General features: G+C 37.7%; 1 protein-coding gene across 2 annotated transcripts; it reads left to right on the top strand.

The window, feature by feature from the left end:
- Positions 1-5,902: 5,902 nt before the first annotated feature.
- Positions 5,903-14,956, top strand: LOC113725855 (uncharacterized). Of its 2 annotated transcripts, none has more exons than XM_072076082.1 (2): positions 5,903-7,267; positions 12,641-14,956. In XM_072076082.1, exon 2 carries the CDS (start codon positions 12,713-12,715, stop codon positions 14,534-14,536), a length of 1,824 nt encoding a protein of 607 aa, XP_071932183.1. In that variant the 5' UTR covers positions 5,903-7,267; positions 12,641-12,712; the 3' UTR covers positions 14,537-14,956. The 2 variants fall into 2 exon arrangements, with proteins under 2 accessions (XP_071932183.1, XP_071932182.1); XM_072076081.1 differs by having other exon boundaries at positions 5,925-8,623.
- The last annotated feature ends 5,982 nt before the right edge of the window (positions 14,957-20,938 follow it).

Consider the following 20,938-nt stretch of genomic DNA (forward strand, 5'->3'; position numbering starts at 1 on the left):
GAAACATTGAAAAATAAAATTTTGGAGGAAGTTCACTGGTCTAAATATACGGCGCATCCGGGTAGTAGTAAGATGTATCAGGATTTAAAAAAATTATATTGATGGGATAACATGAAGAAGAAGATTACTCAGTACGTTCAGACTTGTCTCACTTGTCAACAAGTCAAAACCGAACATAAAAAACCCTCAAACTTGTTACAACCCCTTGAGATACCTGAATGAAAATGGGAGCGCATTATGATGGATTTTATCTCAACTTTTCCACGAGCGCAAAGAGACCATGATGCCATTTAGGTAATCGTTATTCAGTTAACCAAATCGACCTATTTCTTGCCAGTGAATATGAAGTATTCCATGGAAAAATTAGCTCAACTGTGTATAGATGAGATTGTGAGGTTGCATGGGATACCAATAAATATAATTTCAAATAGAGATCCCTGATTTGTGTTTCGATTTTGGCAAATATTGCAAGAAACCTTAAAGACCAAACTGAACTTTAGTATAACATACCACCCTTAGACAGATAGACAATCAGAAAGAACCATTCAAATCCTTAAGAATATATTAAGGACATGTATTATGAATTTTGGAGGTAATTGGGGCCAGCACATGACGTTGGTGGAGTTCGCTTATAATAACAGTTAGCATTCGTCTATTCAAATGGCACCATACGAAACCGTCTATGGAAGAAAGTGCCGATCACCAGTTTACTGAGATGAAATAGGGGAAAGGAAGATTTTAAATCCAACAACAGTGTCATTGATAAAGGATGCATATGAAAGAGTCAAGATATTACATCAGAAACTCCAAACAGTTCAAAGTCGATAAAAGAGCTACGCAGACAATCGAAAGAAGAATTTGAAATTTGAAATTGGAGATCTTGTGTTTCTTAAGCTTTCTTCGTTACGAAGTGTCACAATAGGTAAAGGAAAGAAATTTCAACCAAGATATGTAGAACCATTTAATATTCTTCAACGAGTAGAAAAACTGGTATACCTACTCGAACTACCACCAAATTTATCCAAGATTCACGATATTTTTCATGTCTAGATACTTAAAAAATGCCATCCTCATCTGACTCACGTGCTACAGTCAGAAGAAATTGAAATAGATGAGTCTCTAACCTATGAGAAGAAACCTGTGCAGCTACTCGACTGAAAAGTTAAAGAACTAAGAAATAAACAAATTCCCTTAATGAAAATCCCAAGGGAAAATCATGGTGTAGAAGAGGCAACCTATGAAGTGTAGGAAGAAATGCAAAAAAAATGTCCTAAATTATTTATTAATCAAGGTGAGAATTTCAAGAACAAAATTCTTTTAAGGGGGAAAGAGTGTGAAGATCCAAAAATTATTTTAATTTTATCTTATATTTTTGAATACGTTTTCTGTTACTTTACTTTATTTGCCTTAATTTCTTAGATACTTTTACAAGTGAGTCAAGATTTTTATTGTTATTCTTCTGTAAGTTAGTATATGTTAAGTTCGTAGTACATTATGAAAGTGGGACCTACTAGTGAAGTGTATGCTATAAATTTGAAAGATTATGAGGAGTTTGGTGTAAAGAGATATTGTTTTATAAGATGTTAAGAGATAATTAGAGGTTGACTAGATATTTTAGTACTTGGAAAACAATTATATTAGGATTAGCTCGTGAATTACCATTTGTTACAAAACCATGGAATCTTGATTTTGACCAAGACTATTCTTGGTCATTATCTTAAAAAATTTGAACAAAAATCTATCCATTTCTTCTTCTTCTTGGCTGAACCTTAGGGAGGAAAGAGAGAAAAAAATTCTAATTTCTAACTTGATCTCTTGCTTGATTCCTTGAGAAATCTATCATAAAACCCTAATCCAATCCATAGGAAGTTGTATCAAGGAAGGAGGGAAAACTTGTGTGGAATAATTTGGGGGAAAAAAAAGCTTATGATTGCATTTCTCCTTAGGATTTGAAGGTATTTATGTCAAGAAACTATCTTTTCTCTTTTATCTTGCACTTGAATGGATTTATGACTTGATAATGGTAAGTTTCATGGAAAATTTTCTAGTTTTGTGTAGTAGTTCGAAATTTTCAGTTTTGATTGAGAAATTCTAGCCTTGAAATGCTAATTATAGCTTTACTATGTCCTTTTAGTCTTGACATGAAGATTTTTCAGCTTTTGTATGCACTTTTGGCTTCACTATAGGAATTTCTAGCTTTTATTTGTAAATTTCACCTTCAGGTTCAATTTTTCAGCTTTGGTATGATTGTATGTTAGCTAGGTATATGTCCAATTTGGTTGGTTTTATGGCCTAGAACAAGTACCCCTTATATCTTATAACTTATGGTCTTGATTAAAGTTGATGTGCCATGAAATTAAACTTTAAATTTGAAGGAGAAATTTAAGAAAAATTAGGGGAGACGCTGGCGAATGGGAATCAGATTGGTTTCCTTTAATTGTGGGGTAATTTTGTGGTAAATTTGCCTAAGATACTTGGTAAACCCTTAAGCTTTACTTGTGTGTTGAATTTTAGATTAAATGAAGGGTTTTCATTGTTGGTTTTCTCTAATTTTTCTGGTTGCGATTTTGCTTGTTGGCCGAATTGACAGTGATGCGTTTCACCTTGTTTTTCAACCTTTTCATGATGAGTTTTGGCCAAATCTTGCTCATATTACTTGTTAAAACCTTGAACTACAATGGTGTGTTGAATTGGAGTGAATCTAATAGTTTAAAAAGGTGAACCACCTTGGTTTCTTCACTGTTTGCTACTGGAAATTTTCAGCAATGAAATGAAACGTTGAACTCTTTGGTTGTTCATATTTCTTGGGTCCAAATGCTTTCCTTTCACTCTAAAATCATACTTGAATCATTGCCCTAGTATGTACTTGGATTTTTCCTTGGTTCACCTAAGTTTTAGAGGTTAGACCATAATATATTTATCTTGGTTGATCTTAGGGTTTGTCGGTGAATACAAGTATAACCCCGAGACGAACGTTTAACATTGCTCTGCTTTGAACTAGTGAGTGTACCACTTGCATGACTTGTTGCTTAAGTGAACTACTATGTGACTAAAAGTTATGATTATTTGATTGTGACTTTGATTTACTATTGGTTGGACGGGTGTGTACTTTATCACACTCGACCTCACTTGATGGTTGATTGTTCTATTGTTCACTTGGAATCTATTACGTGTGCTTGAATTGAATGTCGTTTGGAACATACTATCCAATGACAACATTGTGAACCTGGGCCCAAATCTCATTAGCTAGTTAATTGATTCGCGCCGCCAAGGGCTTGGTCAAGGTAGATTAACCGGCCATGAAAAAACTGTTACTGATTCACTGACCTCTGATTTCATTCTGAAATTTGGTATACTCAAGTATTACCTTCACTGTTCAGTGTTTGGGCCCGGTAAGAGAAATGAATGGTGAATGGGAATTGGTATAAAGTGGTGATCTATGGACAATGTTCTACTTCTTTAAACGTTGACGAAGTGTTAACGGCTTTAAGTCAAACTATTGCAACTGGGAATATAGCTCTCGAGAACTAATTGTATCCTTTTATCTGAATCATTCTGTATTACTTGTGGTGTTTGTTTGTCTCTTTAATTGATATTCATGTTTGATAACTTAATGACTGATCTATTTGATTTTGTTTTCTCGTTTATATCTGACTGCATGACCCTGTGGTACCTTATTGAGTGAAAACTCATTCCGTTATCCTTGTTTTCCTTTTAGGGGCGAAGATTTGGGATGGTGATTTTGGAAAGAGTTGAGCTAGTTTTAGATCTTAAGTGTTTTGTTTAAATTCCTCTGTATTAGTAAATCTCATATGTATTTGTGTAAGATTGAATACTTTGACTTGTACTTTAAATTTGAATCGTTAATGACTCCATTATATATAGTATTAGGTTGTGATATTTTGAAATTATGTTGTTCGTTTTTGTGTGCCTACTGAGAATTTTGGATTGATGAGTTTTGGCGAGAGTTAGACAGGCAATCCGCTAACCCTTAGGATACACCCTAAGGGAAGGTGGGGCTGTCACACTTACGATAAATTTGTATAACATTTACCTCTTTCATTTACAAATTTTTTTTCCCTATAAAGTTATAGATTGATTTTTAATCAAAAACCTCAAATGGCTGGTAGCTCTTAAAAAATTTAGAAAAATTATTATAAAAAACTTTAAGAGCTGTAAAATATTTCAAAATAAATTAAAATAATTATTGTATATTTATTTGTCTATCTCTTTAAAACTTAGTTGTTATATTATTTGTTGCAAGTGCAACTGGTGAGAGAATTTTTTCCTTTTTTTGTAGAAAGGTAGTTTTGCAATCAATGGGTCGACATTAATTGTTGATAAGTGAATAGTTAACATATATTTTGGACAAGTTTGGCATGAATTTTTGGTATGTTTTGAGAAGATTAAAGTCATATTTGAACTCTTTTGGTGATAATTGATTAAAATTGTTTAAGTGTTCAAAATTTGATAAGTAAGTGGATTAATGTGTTAATTTTATGAAATTATGAAGGATATTGATATATGAAATTCATGCACGAGATGAAGGAATTGTAAGAATTGTCCTGAGGATAAAGTATAAGAGAAACTAGGAGCAAACATGAAGAGAAAAGAGAAGAAGTAAAAAAAAAAACTGGAAATTCATTAGCACAGATCCGAGGTCGGATCCGTGTGAATAAAGGATGATCCGAGGGCTCGTCTGTACTTCTGAAGCAGTGTATCCGAGGTCATACGATCCGAGCTTGGATCCATCAGAGAAAGTCCTCGGATCGATCTTCACCCCTCGGATCTGCCTCTTTCTTCAGCAAGTGGCACAACCATTTTTTCTCACTTTTCACACAATTTTTCAGCTATCTTGGGGGAGAAAATTCGATGGCACATGCTTCTGCAACAAAAGAGAAGTCCAAATGAGTTATTGACTAGTCAAAACAACATATTTTTTTTGTCTTCCTTTACAAAATCTGAATGGTTGAAATCATGAAGAAGAAAAAAAAAAAGTGCCTTTCTACCACCTTTTATGCATAAACACAAGGGAGAAGCCAGTCATCACCTTACGTAGCTAGTTTTCCTTCTTGTAACTAGTTTCTCTCTAGCTAGTAGTCTTATGAGAAGCCTTTGGTGTTTTTACTTTTAATCATCTTGTATAAGAACATAGCAGAAATTGGAAGGCTTCACCATCAATTGGCTAAGCTTTCTTTTATTTTTCTTGTACTTGTACTTTATGATATTTTGTATTAATAAACTTGTGAGTTTGATTGTTAAATCATTCATGAGTAGCTAAACTTCTTAATCTAGGGAATAGATAAAACTTATGGCTAAATAAGATAAATTGAATGTGATTTACACTTGTTATATCTTGTATTAACTTGTCTATTTGTGCATGTAGTAATTACTTGTTATTGCTTGATCACCAATAACATGTTTATAGTTGTTATTGTTTAATGAGAATTGGTAATAACAATGAAGACACATGAGTAGAGCTTAAGTTGTACGTTTATGAAAATAGAGATACACTTAAGTAGATTACTTAGCATTTCGTGAAAAAAAAACAGAGTAGTAGTAGTATTTCACCATGAAAATTAGAAAAACTGGACTACTCTAAGCCATTTTTTATCATGAGAATGAAGTTTGGTAATATTGGAAATGAATCTCTAGTTAAACAAGAATAATAACAAGAGGTAAATCCATTTATTTGTATTGTTTATGCCATAAGTGGTGTAGACACCAAATTTTGAATAATTTGTATGTGGCATCTATTTCATGATTTTTATTTTAGATCGCTTGCATTTAGTTCATTGTTGTGTGTTTTGTATTTCTAGTTGTTATTTTATTTTAGTTTTATTCATTTTGCCCTTTTAGTTTGTCTATTCATTTTTATTTTGTCATTTTAGGTTTTTAATCACTTTTAAGTTTTAGATTTTAGTTTTTAGTTTTTAGTTTTTAGTTTTTTTAGTTTTTAAGTTTATAGAGTTTTTAGAAAGAAAAGAAAAATCATTTTAGTCATTTTGTTTTTTTTGCTTTCTTGAAAGAAAAATGAAAATGCAAAATCATAAAAAGGAGAAAAAAGAAATTAAAGAAAAAGAGGAAAAGAAGAAAAATTCAAAAAAATAGGTTTTAGATGGATTGGAAAAATGAAAAAAAGAGGAAAAAGGAAAAAGGAAAAATTGTTCACCAAAATATGTTTATTTCTTTAAATTCAATCTTTGGGCACTTTAGTTATTTTTATTAAGTTATTTTGAGAGAAAGAAAATGATGAAAAGAGAAAAATTGAAAATTAAAAAATGGCCATTTTTGCTTAGTGTTTTGTTTAAAATTATTTTTGTTTTGTTATAATTATTATTACCTGGTTTGTGTAATTTTGTTATTATTTATTTTATCATTTCTGTAATTATCAAGTTGTATTAGTTTTCTTGAAAAAAAAAAAAAAAAAAAAGGGATCGTGGCCTGCAAGCTGCATTTTTGGCAGCTTGCAAAGGGCTAACTTCGTACGTGCCATTGAAGGGCAGGATGAAGGCAGAGGCTGGCCTTCATCCTGACCATTCAGTGGAGGGTTTAAGGGCCTTGGAGTTTCATATAAAAAAAAGAAAACATCAGCCGCAAGAGGGAGTTTTTTGGGGGGGGCATCGACAGGCAAACAGAAAACTGAGCAAGGGTTTGGGCAAGAAACGAAAGGAGAGCTGAGCTAGAGATTGACAGCCAGAAATCTAGAAAGAGAAAAGGGAAAAAGCAAAAGAAAAACCAGGAGAGTTTTGAGAGTTAACGGTGTCGGTGAAGGTGTTCGGCATTTGGGCAGTAACCGCAGCCAGGGGGAGGATTTGGGAGATAGGTTTCGAAGAGAGAAAAGAGAGCAAGAGAGGGGCGGCTGGGTTTTGAGCAAGAAACAAAAAGAGAACTGGGAAGAGAGCCGAGAGAGTTAGGAAAGAAAAACTGAGAAAGGTGAGGGAAAAGAGCGGCGGCCAGAAGAGGAAATTTTCCAGAAAATCTGCTATCCACGCTGACTTTCTGTTATCTTTGGAGGCAATTTTCTCTATGGATTTGGCCCCTTATTGTAGATTTAGACAATCTGGAACATCTACAGCGTAATGGGAGTGTTTTCCATTCAGAAATCTTGAAGGGGAAACCACAGAAAGATAGCCAAATCTGGAGCCAAAGTGATGACTCCATCTGTGCCGAAGTTCTGCGGCGGCATTATTAATCCCGTTTCTGCAATCAGTGTGCATCCCCTCGACAACATTTCACGTTCAACTGGCCATGAAATCTTCCTCAGGTAACTGTAGTCTCTCCTTTTGTTCATTTTACATAATAGTGTAGGGATTTAAGCTAGTTAGATGCGGGTTTTAGGTTGCTTTTGCTGTTGCCAACATTTAATACCCACGTTCATCTTTCTGTTGCACTGATTTTGGTGGTTGTGATTAGTTGTATGCCTGATTGGGGGAACAGATGATTGTTTGGAGTGTTAATAACCCGGGTTGGAGGTCGTGACATTGGGAAGTTTGAGTAGACAAATCACTAAGCATTCATTTCATTACTTCGCATGAATCTGTTTTGGTTGAATTGTGAAGCCGCAGAAATTTTCCAACTTTGCATGTTTTTTATTCTGGTTTTCTTGGTGATGCGGGAAGCACATTTGGTGAGCTTTTTGTTGGGTTTCAAGCTGTGTTCGGCTGGGATGTGTGCACGGAAATCTGCTGCAACGAGCAACAAGCTCGTAGCTTCTGGTTGTTGCAGCGGTTAGACAGAACTGATTTTTTTTTGGGATGATTGAGGTTCTGGTTTCGCACGCCCCTGTCTTGGCAATTTTGTTGGCTGATGTGAAGTAATTCATCTTATCCGTTTGATGCTAATTCTTGGTGGTCCATGTTAGAAGAATCCGAAGGTTGTCTTGCTGTTTTGCTGGTGCTTAAGACAGCGTTTTGAAGCTGCAATTTTTGTAGTAAAAGGAAATATTGCAGTAGTGCATGAATTTCTGCCAATTATTTGCATTTTCTTAATTGGAGTAATTGCAAAGCTGTGTGTATGAATCTGCTGTGCTGAAATTGCTGAACCATGTGTTTAAAGATTATGTAGCAAAGTTCCGCATATAGCTTCATCAATTTGTAAAATTTTGCTGCAGCATGTTTCTCACGTAGCTTGCATGGGTTGCATGAAAAAGTTCCCAAAACTTGCACTTTGAGCCCCAAGTCTCCCCTTAAGCCACTAAGGCCCAAAAACTTTGGAAATTTAATCAATTGGATCCCTTGTATTTTTGCAGCAATGCATGATGGCCCAATTACATTCCATGTTCTTGCAATTAGGTCCTAAGATACTTGCATTTGAACCATTACTTGCCCTTTTCTTTGTCCCTAGACCCTTGAAGCTCCTAAAAGGGTTTGATTAGGCTTGAATGCTTGGTTAGTGTTCGCAATTGAGTCCTTGGAGCCTCAACTTTGCAATTCGATTGCTCGTTTGCTTTCATTTTGCTTAGGTAGTACTTCATGCATGAATTTGTGAACTTCATGACCAAGTGAGCTTGGTTTTGCACATTTTCTTTCATTTTTTTAAATAAATTGGTACCTTGACCATTTCTTTTATTTTGGAGGATAAATAAGTGATTTCACTTCATTGGGCCCCACTTTCAAGGGAGGTACACTCTATCCCTCACTTGCACTTCATTTGACCCTATGTGCTCCTACGTGTTATGTGAATATGCCTGTCTACTTCGCTTTCCTTACCTCCTTGCATGCGTTTACTTACTTTTACTTTTATTTAAGTTTTTATGGGGTATGTGTACACCTCTTGGCTTGTAATAGATAGGGCTCGGAGAGCATCTGGTCCATTTCCCCTTCCCCTTTATGCTTTTATGGGGTATGTGTACACCTCTTGGCTTGTAATAGATAGGGCTCGGAGAGCATCTGGTCCATTTCCCTTCCCCTTGCTTGCTTGTTTTTGTTGCTACATGTTTAATTGCTTTACTAGGCTCTTGCATCTAGTCGAGCATGCTAAATGCTATGTGCTATGTGTTTACGAGTATTTTGGCATGTCTACTTGCTTTCATGGCCATGAATGAATGGAATGGATGAATGTACGTTTCCGCTAGTCCAACGCTGGTCGGAATTCATAGAATGGGCTAGTCCAACGCTAGACCCTTAGGGATTTCCCCTCATTAGCATATCATTTGCTTTTTCACCACATATCATGCATTTTTCTTAGTTTTATCACTTGGCATGCTCCTCGAACCCCCTTTCCCTTCATTTTAGGATTTTTGCATATCATGATAGTTGTAGGGTCCATTTGCTTGAGGGTCCCCTTCTGATAAGGGAAACGAGCGAGTGTGGCTACTCGATAGCCTTAGCACGCTAGTTTTGCCTTCTAATCAAAGGAAAAATCGAAGTCGACAAGTTAGGAGTCACTCCCATACCCGACCTGATGCATTCCCTTAGGTTCATTCATTCTCATTTATCACTCACTCATTCTTTTCAATTCACATTTTCCTTTCCTTATTGTTCATTTTGATTTCTACTTCACAAAATTGCATTTAATTACACCTATATGTACTTATCACTATATTTCATACACTTGCACACAAACACTTGGAATTTTCATACAATTGCACACGTGCACCTTTTCATACACTTCCACACTTGCACATTTGGGTCTCATTTGCATTAATCGACCTCTATGGGGTTTTCCTTTGTTGGCCGCCACAATTCATGTGGTTTGGGACCAAAAGCCTCACGAGAGACATCGTAGAATTTAGGATTGCATTTTTCTTTCCGTTTTGCATTCATATAGTCATATCCAACGTGCGAACATATATTGGGTAGAAAATTAGGAAAGGTAAGGTTAAGTCGCGCAACTAGCCTTGGCTAGGTCAAAGGGGTGCCTTGGATTTTTATCCTTGCCTTCCCCTTTGTCAAACGTGACCCCCGAACCTTTTTCTTTGGCTTACGTGGACTAGGAGTCGTTTTAAAAAGGGTTTTACTACTTTGTCTTTAAAAACACTTTTTGGGTGACTTGGTACACCCCAAATCTATACCAAGTGGCGACTCCGTTTTCATATTTAAAAAACCCTTTTTAAATTTTCATTTGGCCAAATCGTCGCTTTCCAAAGTCCCATGGCCTATTTACTTTTCATTTTGCACACGTTCACACCACACTTCACACACCACACAATTCATTCGAAAAGTGGGGCGCGACAGTTGGCGACTCCACTGGGGACTTCCTAAGTGGGTCCAAGCATTTGACTTAGCCATTCGTTTCCTTTTTCTACCCTTTTTATGCATTGCATGTGGATATTAGGATTGCATTTTTCATTTTTAGGACCTTTTGTCTTATGTACGTAATCAAACCAATCCCTCGACTCACGAATGTATGTTTGAATGAATGTTTACTTGTTATCTCGCGCTTGCATTGCATTTTGGGAGGTATGGGTCACCCTAGAGCCTCGCGTTGGTTCTTGACCCTTCCCCTCCGAACGAGCACTAACATACGAGCATACGCTTTACTTCTTTTATCCCTTTATTTTTCTTTTAGTGGCTTGCCACGCCACTCCACCCTATTAGGATTAGGTGACTCACTTGGACATGTGATCACGACACGATGTGTGTGTAGCATGTTCCAATGGGTCACTCAATCTTCCACTTAAAGCTATTGGTTGATAGCCTTTAGCTTTTGGTCGAAGATTGAGGTTTTGATAGATTCACTCAAACACGTAGCCGTGACACGATGTGTGCGTAGCGGTGTTTGGGGAATCGCTCGAGCCACCGACAAAGAACCTTGGGATTGATGACCCTTGGTTTCTAAGTCTGAAGGCTCGGGGACCTGAGCTCATCAAGTCTAGATGCATTAGCGAACCCCAGCCTCATGCATCCATATTAGCATTGCCTAGGGTAGAATCGGCCTTACCCTAAATTAGGAAACACTATTCACGAGGGGAGGGGTCCCACCCCTTTTTCCTTATCTGTCTCTGTTGCTTTTTATATTATCTAATTGTCCAAATGTGTTATGTGTTATGTGTTGAACTCACGTTTCCTTGTCTTTTGTCTTTTGCATTCACAAACGTTAGGAAATAAGAGGTCTGGCACGATCCTCTTTTAGGACCTACCCTTGTAGATAGGTTATTGCATGCTTGAAAATTGTGATATTCTTTGTTCATAAATTAATAATGCCATGTCACTTTAGGCTTACCCTGGCAGATAAAGGGTTCCTTAGTTCACGTTTAATTTAAATTGCATATTTACATAGCTTTAATAAACTGGCATCATGCATAAACCATAGAAAGGGAATGCCACATAGGGAATCCCGTGTTTAGGAATAAGCCACCTCGTGTCTCGGATACTTAATCCAGTGAGACTTGCACGTTTACATTTTGTACCATCCAAAGGGGTAGTGCACAAGGTAAGGTAGGATCCGATTATTTTCATAGAGTGATCTTTGGAATATGAGCATCTAATAATCACTTTTTGGCCATTTTATCAAAAATTGGTAAAAATCCCTTGCGTGAAGGACATTAATTCGAAGAAAATTCACAAGTGATTCCTCATGGTTGAGATGATAAATATGGAGGCCAAATCTTGATTTTAGAAGGTTCATAAACTAATTTTCTGAAATCACTAATGGCCGGATGATTCAATCGATCCATTTTGCCAATTCATAATCAATTTTGAATAAACCATTCATTTGACCAATTTACCCTTTTTAGGGTCATTTGACCAATTTACCCTTTTTAGGGTCATCCGGTCGATTTTGAATAAATCGTCCATTTATTTGGTCAATTTACCCTTTTTAGGGTCATCCGGTCGATTTTCAATAAATCGTCAATTCGTTTGACCAGTTTACCCTTTTAGGGTTACCTGGTCGATTTTCAATAAATCGTCAATTCATTTGACCAATTTACCCTTTTTAGGGTCATTCGGCCGATTTTTGAATAAATCCCTAATTCAATTTCATTCATTTGACCAATTTACCCATTTTCAGGGCAACCGAGCCGATTTTGAATAAAACAAGTGTCGTTCAATCTATTTGATCAATTTACCCTTTTTAGGGTGATCTGATTAATTTTGGATAAATTTCATTCAATTCATTTGACTTGTTCCCCTTTTTAGGGTAATTCGGTCGATTTTAAATTTCATTCAACCCATTTGCCCTATTAGGGTTTCATTGTCAAATTCCAAATTGGAAAATCTAGTCAATTTTGAAGAAAACCGTCCATTGCATCTAACCACTTGATCAATTAGGGTTTTGACCCGTAATTCGCTGAGAAATTTTATCAACGAATTCCAATCTTTTCGATAGGAAGTTCGTCAAGGTCAAACCCGTGCGTTTTTGCAAATTTTTGTACCGATCAAAAGTGATCCATCCATTCGGACGTTGACCTCATTTTGATAAATATCTCTCGTCACCCTAATTGACCAAATTCTTTCAAAATTATTTTTCACTCCATAAGCTGATTGGATCCATCAGGTATTGTATAGTGCCTGCTCTGGAGGATTACATTTTCATGCTAGGCCTACCCTTGGCACAAAAAGGGTTCCCCCATAGGACATGCATCCCAATTATTTTAATTTTTACTAACTCCTGTCCTTTTCGTTTCCTTTTTCTTTTCTTTTTGACAACAGTCAATCAAGAAGGGCATTTAATAAGGGTTTTCCTACATTCTCAGGTAGTATATAGCTACCCGAAAAGCCCCATTATCACCCGATCGCGTAGCTGAGCTTCAAGAGATAGTGTAAACATGAGTACCCATCCAGAATCGTCTGATAGGCCCGCCACCACATCACCGACTGACTTGGCAAGTATGGGAGCTCAACTGAGCGAAGTTCTAAACCGATTTAATGAGCTGAGCGTTGAAATGATGGCCCAACGGCGCGTAATCGATCAATTGGTAGCTAGTGGTGCTAGCGATGAACAACATGAGCCCTTACCTCCTGGCCAATCTGGACCTCAACCCATATTTTTACCTTATACTCAAACCTTTGTTACTTCACAAGTCATAAACCCACCTGAGGAAGCCTTTACTTATTCCACTCATGGCCCGCAACCTGCTCATGTACCTCACATCCAAACAAACCCTCCTCATGTCCAAATTCCCCAAAATTATCCGCCAATTACTATGAGCATGGCATTCGAGCCACGGGGACCTTATTATTACCCCACCGCTGAGCCGTTCACCCTAGATACCGCTGCTCAAGGGAAAATTGAAGCCGGGGAGTCATCCGCACCAGTGGATAAGAATTTGCTAAAGCGATTGGATCGGTTTGAGGATTTCATAAGGAAAAGCCAAGGCTTGAACAAACAAGGAGGGTTGGACTACAACGAGCTGTGCCTATTTCCGGATATGCAATTGCCCATGGGTTTCAAAACCCCGAAGTTTAGCAAGTATGATGGAACGGGCAACCCCAAGACGCACCTCCGAATGTTTGCCAACAAGTTGGGTAAGCCAATAGATGACGAGAATCTACCAGTTCGTTTGTTTCCTGAAAGCTTAGAAGGTGACGCGTTGGATTGGTATTCCAATTTGAAGCCTGAGGATATGAGATCTTGGATGGATTTGTCAACTGCTTTTATGAGGCAATACGAATACAATTGCGAGCTCGCTCCAACGAGGGCCACACTTGAGGGGACTAAAAGAAAACCATCTGAGGACCACAAGACGTACGCGAAGAGATGGAGGAAATTGGCCGCCAAGGTGGAGCCTCCTATGACTGAAAACGAGATTGTTCGCACGTTCATCAAAGCTCATGACCCGCCTTACTTTGAGGAAATTTTTCGAATGACCGGGTGTTCCTTTGCCGAAATTGTCAATAAATTGGAAGAATTTGATGAGTTTGTGAAGGCCGGAAAAATTATTAATGTGTCAACATTGAAGATGCAACTAGAGGCTCTGCAAGGCCAGAATGTCAGTGGGAAAAAATCCCAATCTAAGGGAAAAGAAGAGGAAACTGCTTTTGTTGGGAATCAGGGCCCCTCGGCCAGACCTAGATTTTCAAACCGCCTTGCTTATTCATCACCCTATCCATGCTATCCAAACTTCCGTCCTATCCATCATACTACTATTAACCATTCTCGACCTCGACCAAATTATCCAAATGTACTCACACCACCCTTTCAAAATCCCCAACCAAGTCTCCAAACTAGACCTCGCCCTCCTTTTAACCCAAGACCTATTCCACCCCCTAGCCCAAATTACTACTACCAACAAATCAGTGACACCCAAAATTCAACATCAAACCGAACCTTCACCAATCTAGGTCGGCCTGTTGACCAATTATATGAGCAATTAAAAGCTGTTGGGAAAATTGGTGTTATACCTCCTAAAATCTATTCCAATCGCTTTCCTTCTGACTATGACCCTCAAGCGGTCTGCGCTTATCATTCTGGAGCTCCCGGGCATTCCACCAATGATTGTCGGGCATTGAAACATGAAATCCAGGATATGATCGAATTCGGAGAAATAGTGCTAAGGAAAAAGGGTGAACAGGGACAGAGCATAAGTACAAATCCCTTTCCCGAACACAAGGACGCCTTTGAGGCATCCAACCCCAATGAAGAAATTTGAGAATCCTGGAATGGGCTGAATTAGTGAGATTCCTCTCCCTTGAAGGGAATTTCGATAAATTTGGGGAGTTGTTTTGGTTAAAACCAATGAAAATCGTTCATACATGTGTCTTTTGTTTAACTATGTTTTTTTTTTTGTTTTTTGTAAATAGTTTTCAATCAAGTGACTGCCAAAGACACGTTTCATAAGTTTGGTTTTGTCTGGAAATTCAATAAAATGTACAGTTTTATATATTGTGACTTACACATTCTTTTCAGATGGCCCAGAATAAAATCGTCTGACCCTTTGGATATCACTGTTCAGAAATTTGATGGCAGCGATCTCACGAATGTGAATTTGAATTTCCAAATGAAAGGAGTAGGGGAAGAGACATTCGAAAATGTTTCAAAGAAGCCTGACTGAAAAAAAAAAAGAAGAAGTTCAAGCAGAATCAGGATCGAGATTAGAAATAAGAAGCAGCTAAACACTGTCCATCATGGTCAATATGATCGAAAGGATTGGTCCGTGATTACTCTTAAAGGGACAAATCAGGATCATTCAGGCGAGAAGACAAAGCATTAAGGTGAGTTTCGTCAGTACAAAATGAAGCCAAAAGGAGAGTTTGCCGCAAATGGGTATGGTGCTCTTATCATCAAAAGGGTATCGCCTGGTGGAGCACTTGTTCCCTCAATCAATCAACTCGGAGATGTGTAAGAAATTTTCATCTGATAAATGAAAGTTTTCTTTTAGAGTTAATGTGAAGAATGGAATGAGAGTCAGGCCCTTTTCTTTTCCCATTAAGACATTATATCCCTAGTTATCCCTTTTGAGCCTGGAGAATAGATCATTTCATTTGACAACCTCTGAGAATCGCAAACCCCACACTGGGGCAAATTTAGTTTGAAAGGAAAGGAAAAGAGAGAAAACCCCACATTGGGGTAAATTCAACTTTTGAAAGAAAGTCGAAAGAAAAGGAAATGAACAAAAGAATGCCTCAGTTAAAAATAAACTGGGCAAATTTTCAAAATTTTGAAAGATGGGTGAAAGAAAAAAGAGAAAAGAAAGTGAAAGAAAGAGAATCTCAGTTGAAAATAGACTGGGGCAAGTTTTGGTTTAACCCTAAAATAGGGTTAACACGAAAATGCGATCTCAGATCTTTTGAACTACTTTTTGAAGTCTGCCTTCAAGCCTTAACCTTTCCTAGCACCTCACCAGACCCCATTACAAAAGCCAAAAAGTCCTGGCTTCCGTTCTTGGCATTACCTTTTTTAAGGAAATTTTCTAAGTCACATGGCAAATGATGTCAATACGCCTTCACTCATATTGTAAGGGAAGGGGTTGTCGCACTGATGCCATTATTTCTTAAAACACATTTTTTGAGTTGGTAAAAGCTATTGGCAGGATTTGTTCATCAGGTGAAAATCCGAAAAGGGGACCTGTGAAAAGAAAAGGAAAAGAGAAGAAGAAGAGAAAAGAAAGAAAGAAAAAGTAAGCAAAAAGAATGAAAAAAGTGGGAATGGCCTTAGTGAAAACCTAAAGGGGCGCTAAGGTAGAGTTTCATGAGAAAAAGTGAGGTTGAATTAGAGAGCTGGTGATTCGGTTCATTTGAGATTCCTCCTTGCATTGTGGTTTTCTGTTGCCGATATTAAACTCAGGGCGGATGATGTCTAAAGGGTCAAGCGTGGCATTTTGTTTGAAGTCGGAATACTTTGGTTTTTCAAGCGTAAATTGTCGAATTAAAGATTCATTTCTTTAAAATTAATTTTCTTTCAATAAAAAATAAATGATTTTCATCATTTGTTGTGTAAATAAGATATTCTTTCATGAGTTTCGTGGTCTTATTTATCTCTTTGAGTTCATTAGATGGCAACCCCCCTGATTTATCGGAAATCCCTGGACACTAAGGGCCTTATTAGCATTGGAAGTCAATGGAATTTGATCAGATCACAAAAAACAACGCTGAGTTTTCAAAATATCAAGGGGAAAACATCGAAGCACTCATGTTTACACATTTCTTGAAGGAGGAATTGATCGGATGGTGGTGGCGTTACTTGCTTACTTCTTTTGCAGGTCCATGCTCATTTCAAATACCGCAACTGGGGCAAATTTTGAACTGTGAGATGTCGTCCAAGAACTGCATATTCATGATTTGAACTGAGGAAAAGGGCTGAGTCAAAGTTTTGAGGGAAAAATAATCATAAAGCAGATCGAAGGATCGGTGACACAATAATTGAATTTTGGGCAAATCATTTTTTGAAAAGATTCTCCCGTATATCAAAAATTCGAAAATTTGAAAAATTTTCAAAAATCCGAAAAATTCAAAAGTCAAAAATCAAAAATCAAGTTCAAATTCTTGTCTCTTGGAAAGTCAAATTTAATTTCTTGCTTCTTGACAAATCAAATTCAATTTCTTGATCAATTGGATGGCAGGACTGGGTCTTATCCCACTGACCATTCACCAAATCCCGTTGGGCCTGAGTTTCGTGCCGCCAACATCACTCTATCACGTTGGGCTTGGTTTTCGTGCCACCAACTTCACTCTATCACGTTGGGCCTGGATTTGGTGCCGCCAACATCACTTTATCACGTTGGGCTTGGTTTTCGTGCCGCCAACATCACTTTATCACGTTGGGCCTGGACTAGGTGCCGCCAACATCACAAATGTCACGTTGGGCTTGGATTTAGTGCCACCAACATCACAAAAATCAAGTTGGGCCTGGATTTCGTGCCGCCAACCTCACAGACATCAAGTTGGGCCTGGATTTTGTGCCGCCAACATTCCAAAAATCAAGTTGGGCCTGGATTTCGTGCCGCCAACATTCCAAAAATTCTGTTGGGCCTGGATTTTGTGCCGCCAACGTTCTAAACATCAAGTTGGGCCTGGATTTCGTGCCGCCAACCTCACAAACATCAAGTTGGGCCTGGATTTCGTGCCGCCAACTTCACAACATCCCGTGGGTCTATCCCAATTTTAAATTTCTGTTCGGGTCTATCCCGTGGGTCTATCCCAATTTTAAATATTCTGTTCGAGTCTATCCCGTGGGTCTATCCCAATTTTACATTCCTGTTCGGGTCAGTCCCGTTTAAATTCTGTTCGGGTCAGTCCCGTTTTAAATTCTGTTCGGGTCAGTCCCGTTTTAAATTCTGTTCGGATCAGTCCCGTTTTAAATTCTGTTCGGGTCAGTCCCGTTTTAATTCCTGTCCGGGTCAGTCCCGTTTTAAATTCTGTTCGGGTCAGTCCCGTTTAAATTTCTGTTCGGGTCAGTCCCGTTTAAATTTCCTGTCAGGGGTCAGTCCCCATCATTTGAGTAATTCGCAGCCCAATAACACAGGTAAGTATTTGGTGTCCACTTCTTTGTCTCGAGTTTTTTCAAAACTCAGACAAAGAGGGGCAAACTGTAGACACCAAATTTTGAATAATTTGTATGTGGCATCTATTTCATGATTTTTATTTTAGATCGCTTGCATTTAGTTCATTGTTGTGTGTTTTGTATTTCTAGTTGTTATTTTATTTTAGTTTTATTCATTTTGCCCTTTTAGTTTGTCTATTCATTTTTATTTTGTCATTTTAGGTTTTTAATCACTTTTAAGTTTTAGATTTTAGTTTTTAGTTTTTAGTTTTTAGTTTTTTTAGTTTTTAAGTTTATAGAGTTTTTAGAAAGAAAAGAAAAATCATTTTAGTCATTTTGTTTTTTTTGCTTTCTTGAAAGAAAAATGAAAATGCAAAATCATAAAAAGGAGAAAAAAGAAATTAAAGAAAAAGAGGAAAAGAAGAAAAATTCAAAAAAATAGGTTTTAGATGGATTGGAAAAATGAAAAAAAGAGGAAAAAGGAAAAAGGAAAAATTGTTCACCAAAATATGTTTATTTCTTTAAATTCAATCTTTGGGCACTTTAGTTATTTTTATTAAGTTATTTTGAGAGAAAGAAAATGATGAAAAGAGAAAAATTGAAAATTAAAAAATGGCCATTTTTGCTTAGTGTTTTGTTTAAAATTATTTTTGTTTTGTTATAATTATTATTACCTGGTTTGTGTAATTTTGTTATTATTTATTTTATCATTTCTGTAATTATCAAGTTGTATTAGTTTTCTTGAAAAAAAAAAAAAAAAAAAAAAAAAAAAAAAAAGGGATCGTGGCCTGCAAGCTGCATTTTTGGCAGCTTGCAAAGGGCTAACTTCGTACGTGCCATTGAAGGGCAGGATGAAGGCAGAGGCTGGCCTTCATCCTGACCATTCAGTGGAGGGTTTAAGGGCCTTGGAGTTTCATATAAAAAAAAGAAAACATCAGCCGCAAGAGGGAGTTTTTTGGGGGGGGCATCGACAGGCAAACAGAAAACTGAGCAAGGGTTTGGGCAAGAAACGAAAGGAGAGCTGAGCTAGAGATTGACAGCCAGAAATCTAGAAAGAGAAAAGGGAAAAAGCAAAAGAAAAACCAGGAGAGTTTTGAGAGTTAACGGTGTCGGTGAAGGTGTTCGGCATTTGGGCAGTAACCGCAGCCAGGGGGAGGATTTGGGAGATAGGTTTCGAAGAGAGAAAAGAGAGCAAGAGAGGGGCGGCTGGGTTTTGAGCAAGAAACAAAAAGAGAACTGGGAAGAGAGCCGAGAGAGTTAGGAAAGAAAAACTGAGAAAGGTGAGGGAAAAGAGCGGCGGCCAGAAGAGGAAATTTTCCAGAAAATCTGCTATCCACGCTGACTTTCTGTTATCTTTGGAGGCAATTTTCTCTATGGATTTGGCCCCTTATTGTAGATTTAGACAATCTGGAACATCTACAGCGTAATGGGAGTGTTTTCCATTCAGAAATCTTGAAGGGGAAACCACAGAAAGATAGCCAAATCTGGAGCCAAAGTGATGACTCCATCTGTGCCGAAGTTCTGCGGCGGCATTATTAATCCCGTTTCTGCAATCAGTGTGCATCCCCTCGACAACATTTCACGTTCAACTGGCCATGAAATCTTCCTCAGGTAACTGTAGTCTCTCCTTTTGTTCATTTTACATAATAGTGTAGGGATTTAAGCTAGTTAGATGCGGGTTTTAGGTTGCTTTTGCTGTTGCCAACATTTAATACCCACGTTCATCTTTCTGTTGCACTGATTTTGGTGGTTGTGATTAGTTGTATGCCTGATTGGGGGAACAGATGATTGTTTGGAGTGTTAATAACCCGGGTTGGAGGTCGTGACATTGGGAAGTTTGAGTAGACAAATCACTAAGCATTCATTTCATTACTTCGCATGAATCTGTTTTGGTTGAATTGTGAAGCCGCAGAAATTTTCCAACTTTGCATGTTTTTTATTCTGGTTTTCTTGGTGATGCGGGAAGCACATTTGGTGAGCTTTTTGTTGGGTTTCAAGCTGTGTTCGGCTGGGATGTGTGCACGGAAATCTGCTGCAACGAGCAACAAGCTCGTAGCTTCTGGTTGTTGCAGCGGTTAGACAGAACTGATTTTTTTTTGGGATGATTGAGGTTCTGGTTTCGCACGCCCCTGTCTTGGCAATTTTGTTGGCTGATGTGAAGTAATTCATCTTATCCGTTTGATGCTAATTCTTGGTGGTCCATGTTAGAAGAATCCGAAGGTTGTCTTGCTGTTTTGCTGGTGCTTAAGACAGCGTTTTGAAGCTGCAATTTTTGTAGTAAAAGGAAATATTGCAGTAGTGCATGAATTTCTGCCAATTATTTGCATTTTCTTAATTGGAGTAATTGCAAAGCTGTGTGTATGAATCTGCTGTGCTGAAATTGCTGAACCATGTGTTTAAAGATTATGTAGCAAAGTTCCGCATATAGCTTCATCAATTTGTAAAATTTTGCTGCAGCATGTTTCTCACGTAGCTTGCATGGGTTGCATGAAAAAGTTCCCAAAACTTGCACTTTGAGCCCCAAGTCTCCCCTTAAGCCACTAAGGCCCAAAAACTTTGGAAATTTAATCAATTGGATCCCTTGTATTTTTGCAGCAATGCATGATGGCCCAATTACATTCCATGTTCTTGCAATTAGGTCCTAAGATACTTGCATTTGAACCATTACTTGCCCTTTTCTTTGTCCCTAGACCCTTGAAGCTCCTAAAAGGGTTTGATTAGGCTTGAATGCTTGGTTAGTGTTCGCAATTGAGTCCTTGGAGCCTCAACTTTGCAATTCGATTGCTCGTTTGCTTTCATTTTGCTTAGGTAGTACTTCATGCATGAATTTGTGAACTTCATGACCAAGTGAGCTTGGTTTTGCACATTTTCTTTCATTTTTTTAAATAAATTGGTACCTTGACCATTTCTTTTATTTTGGAGGATAAATAAGTGATTTCACTTCATTGGGCCCCACTTTCAAGGGAGGTACACTCTATCCCTCACTTGCACTTCATTTGACCCTATGTGCTCCTACGTGTTATGTGAATATGCCTGTCTACTTCGCTTTCCTTACCTCCTTGCATGCGTTTAC

Source organism: Coffea arabica, chromosome 2c (genome assembly GCF_036785885.1).
Source record: "Coffea arabica cultivar ET-39 chromosome 2c, Coffea Arabica ET-39 HiFi, whole genome shotgun sequence".
NCBI classification, from domain to species: domain Eukaryota; kingdom Viridiplantae; phylum Streptophyta; class Magnoliopsida; order Gentianales; family Rubiaceae; genus Coffea; species Coffea arabica.

Coding starts and splice junctions, on each gene's coding strand:
- LOC113725855 (XM_072076082.1), top strand. CDS start 12,713: ATGAGTACCCATCCAGAATCGTCTGATAGGCCCGCCACCACATCACCG.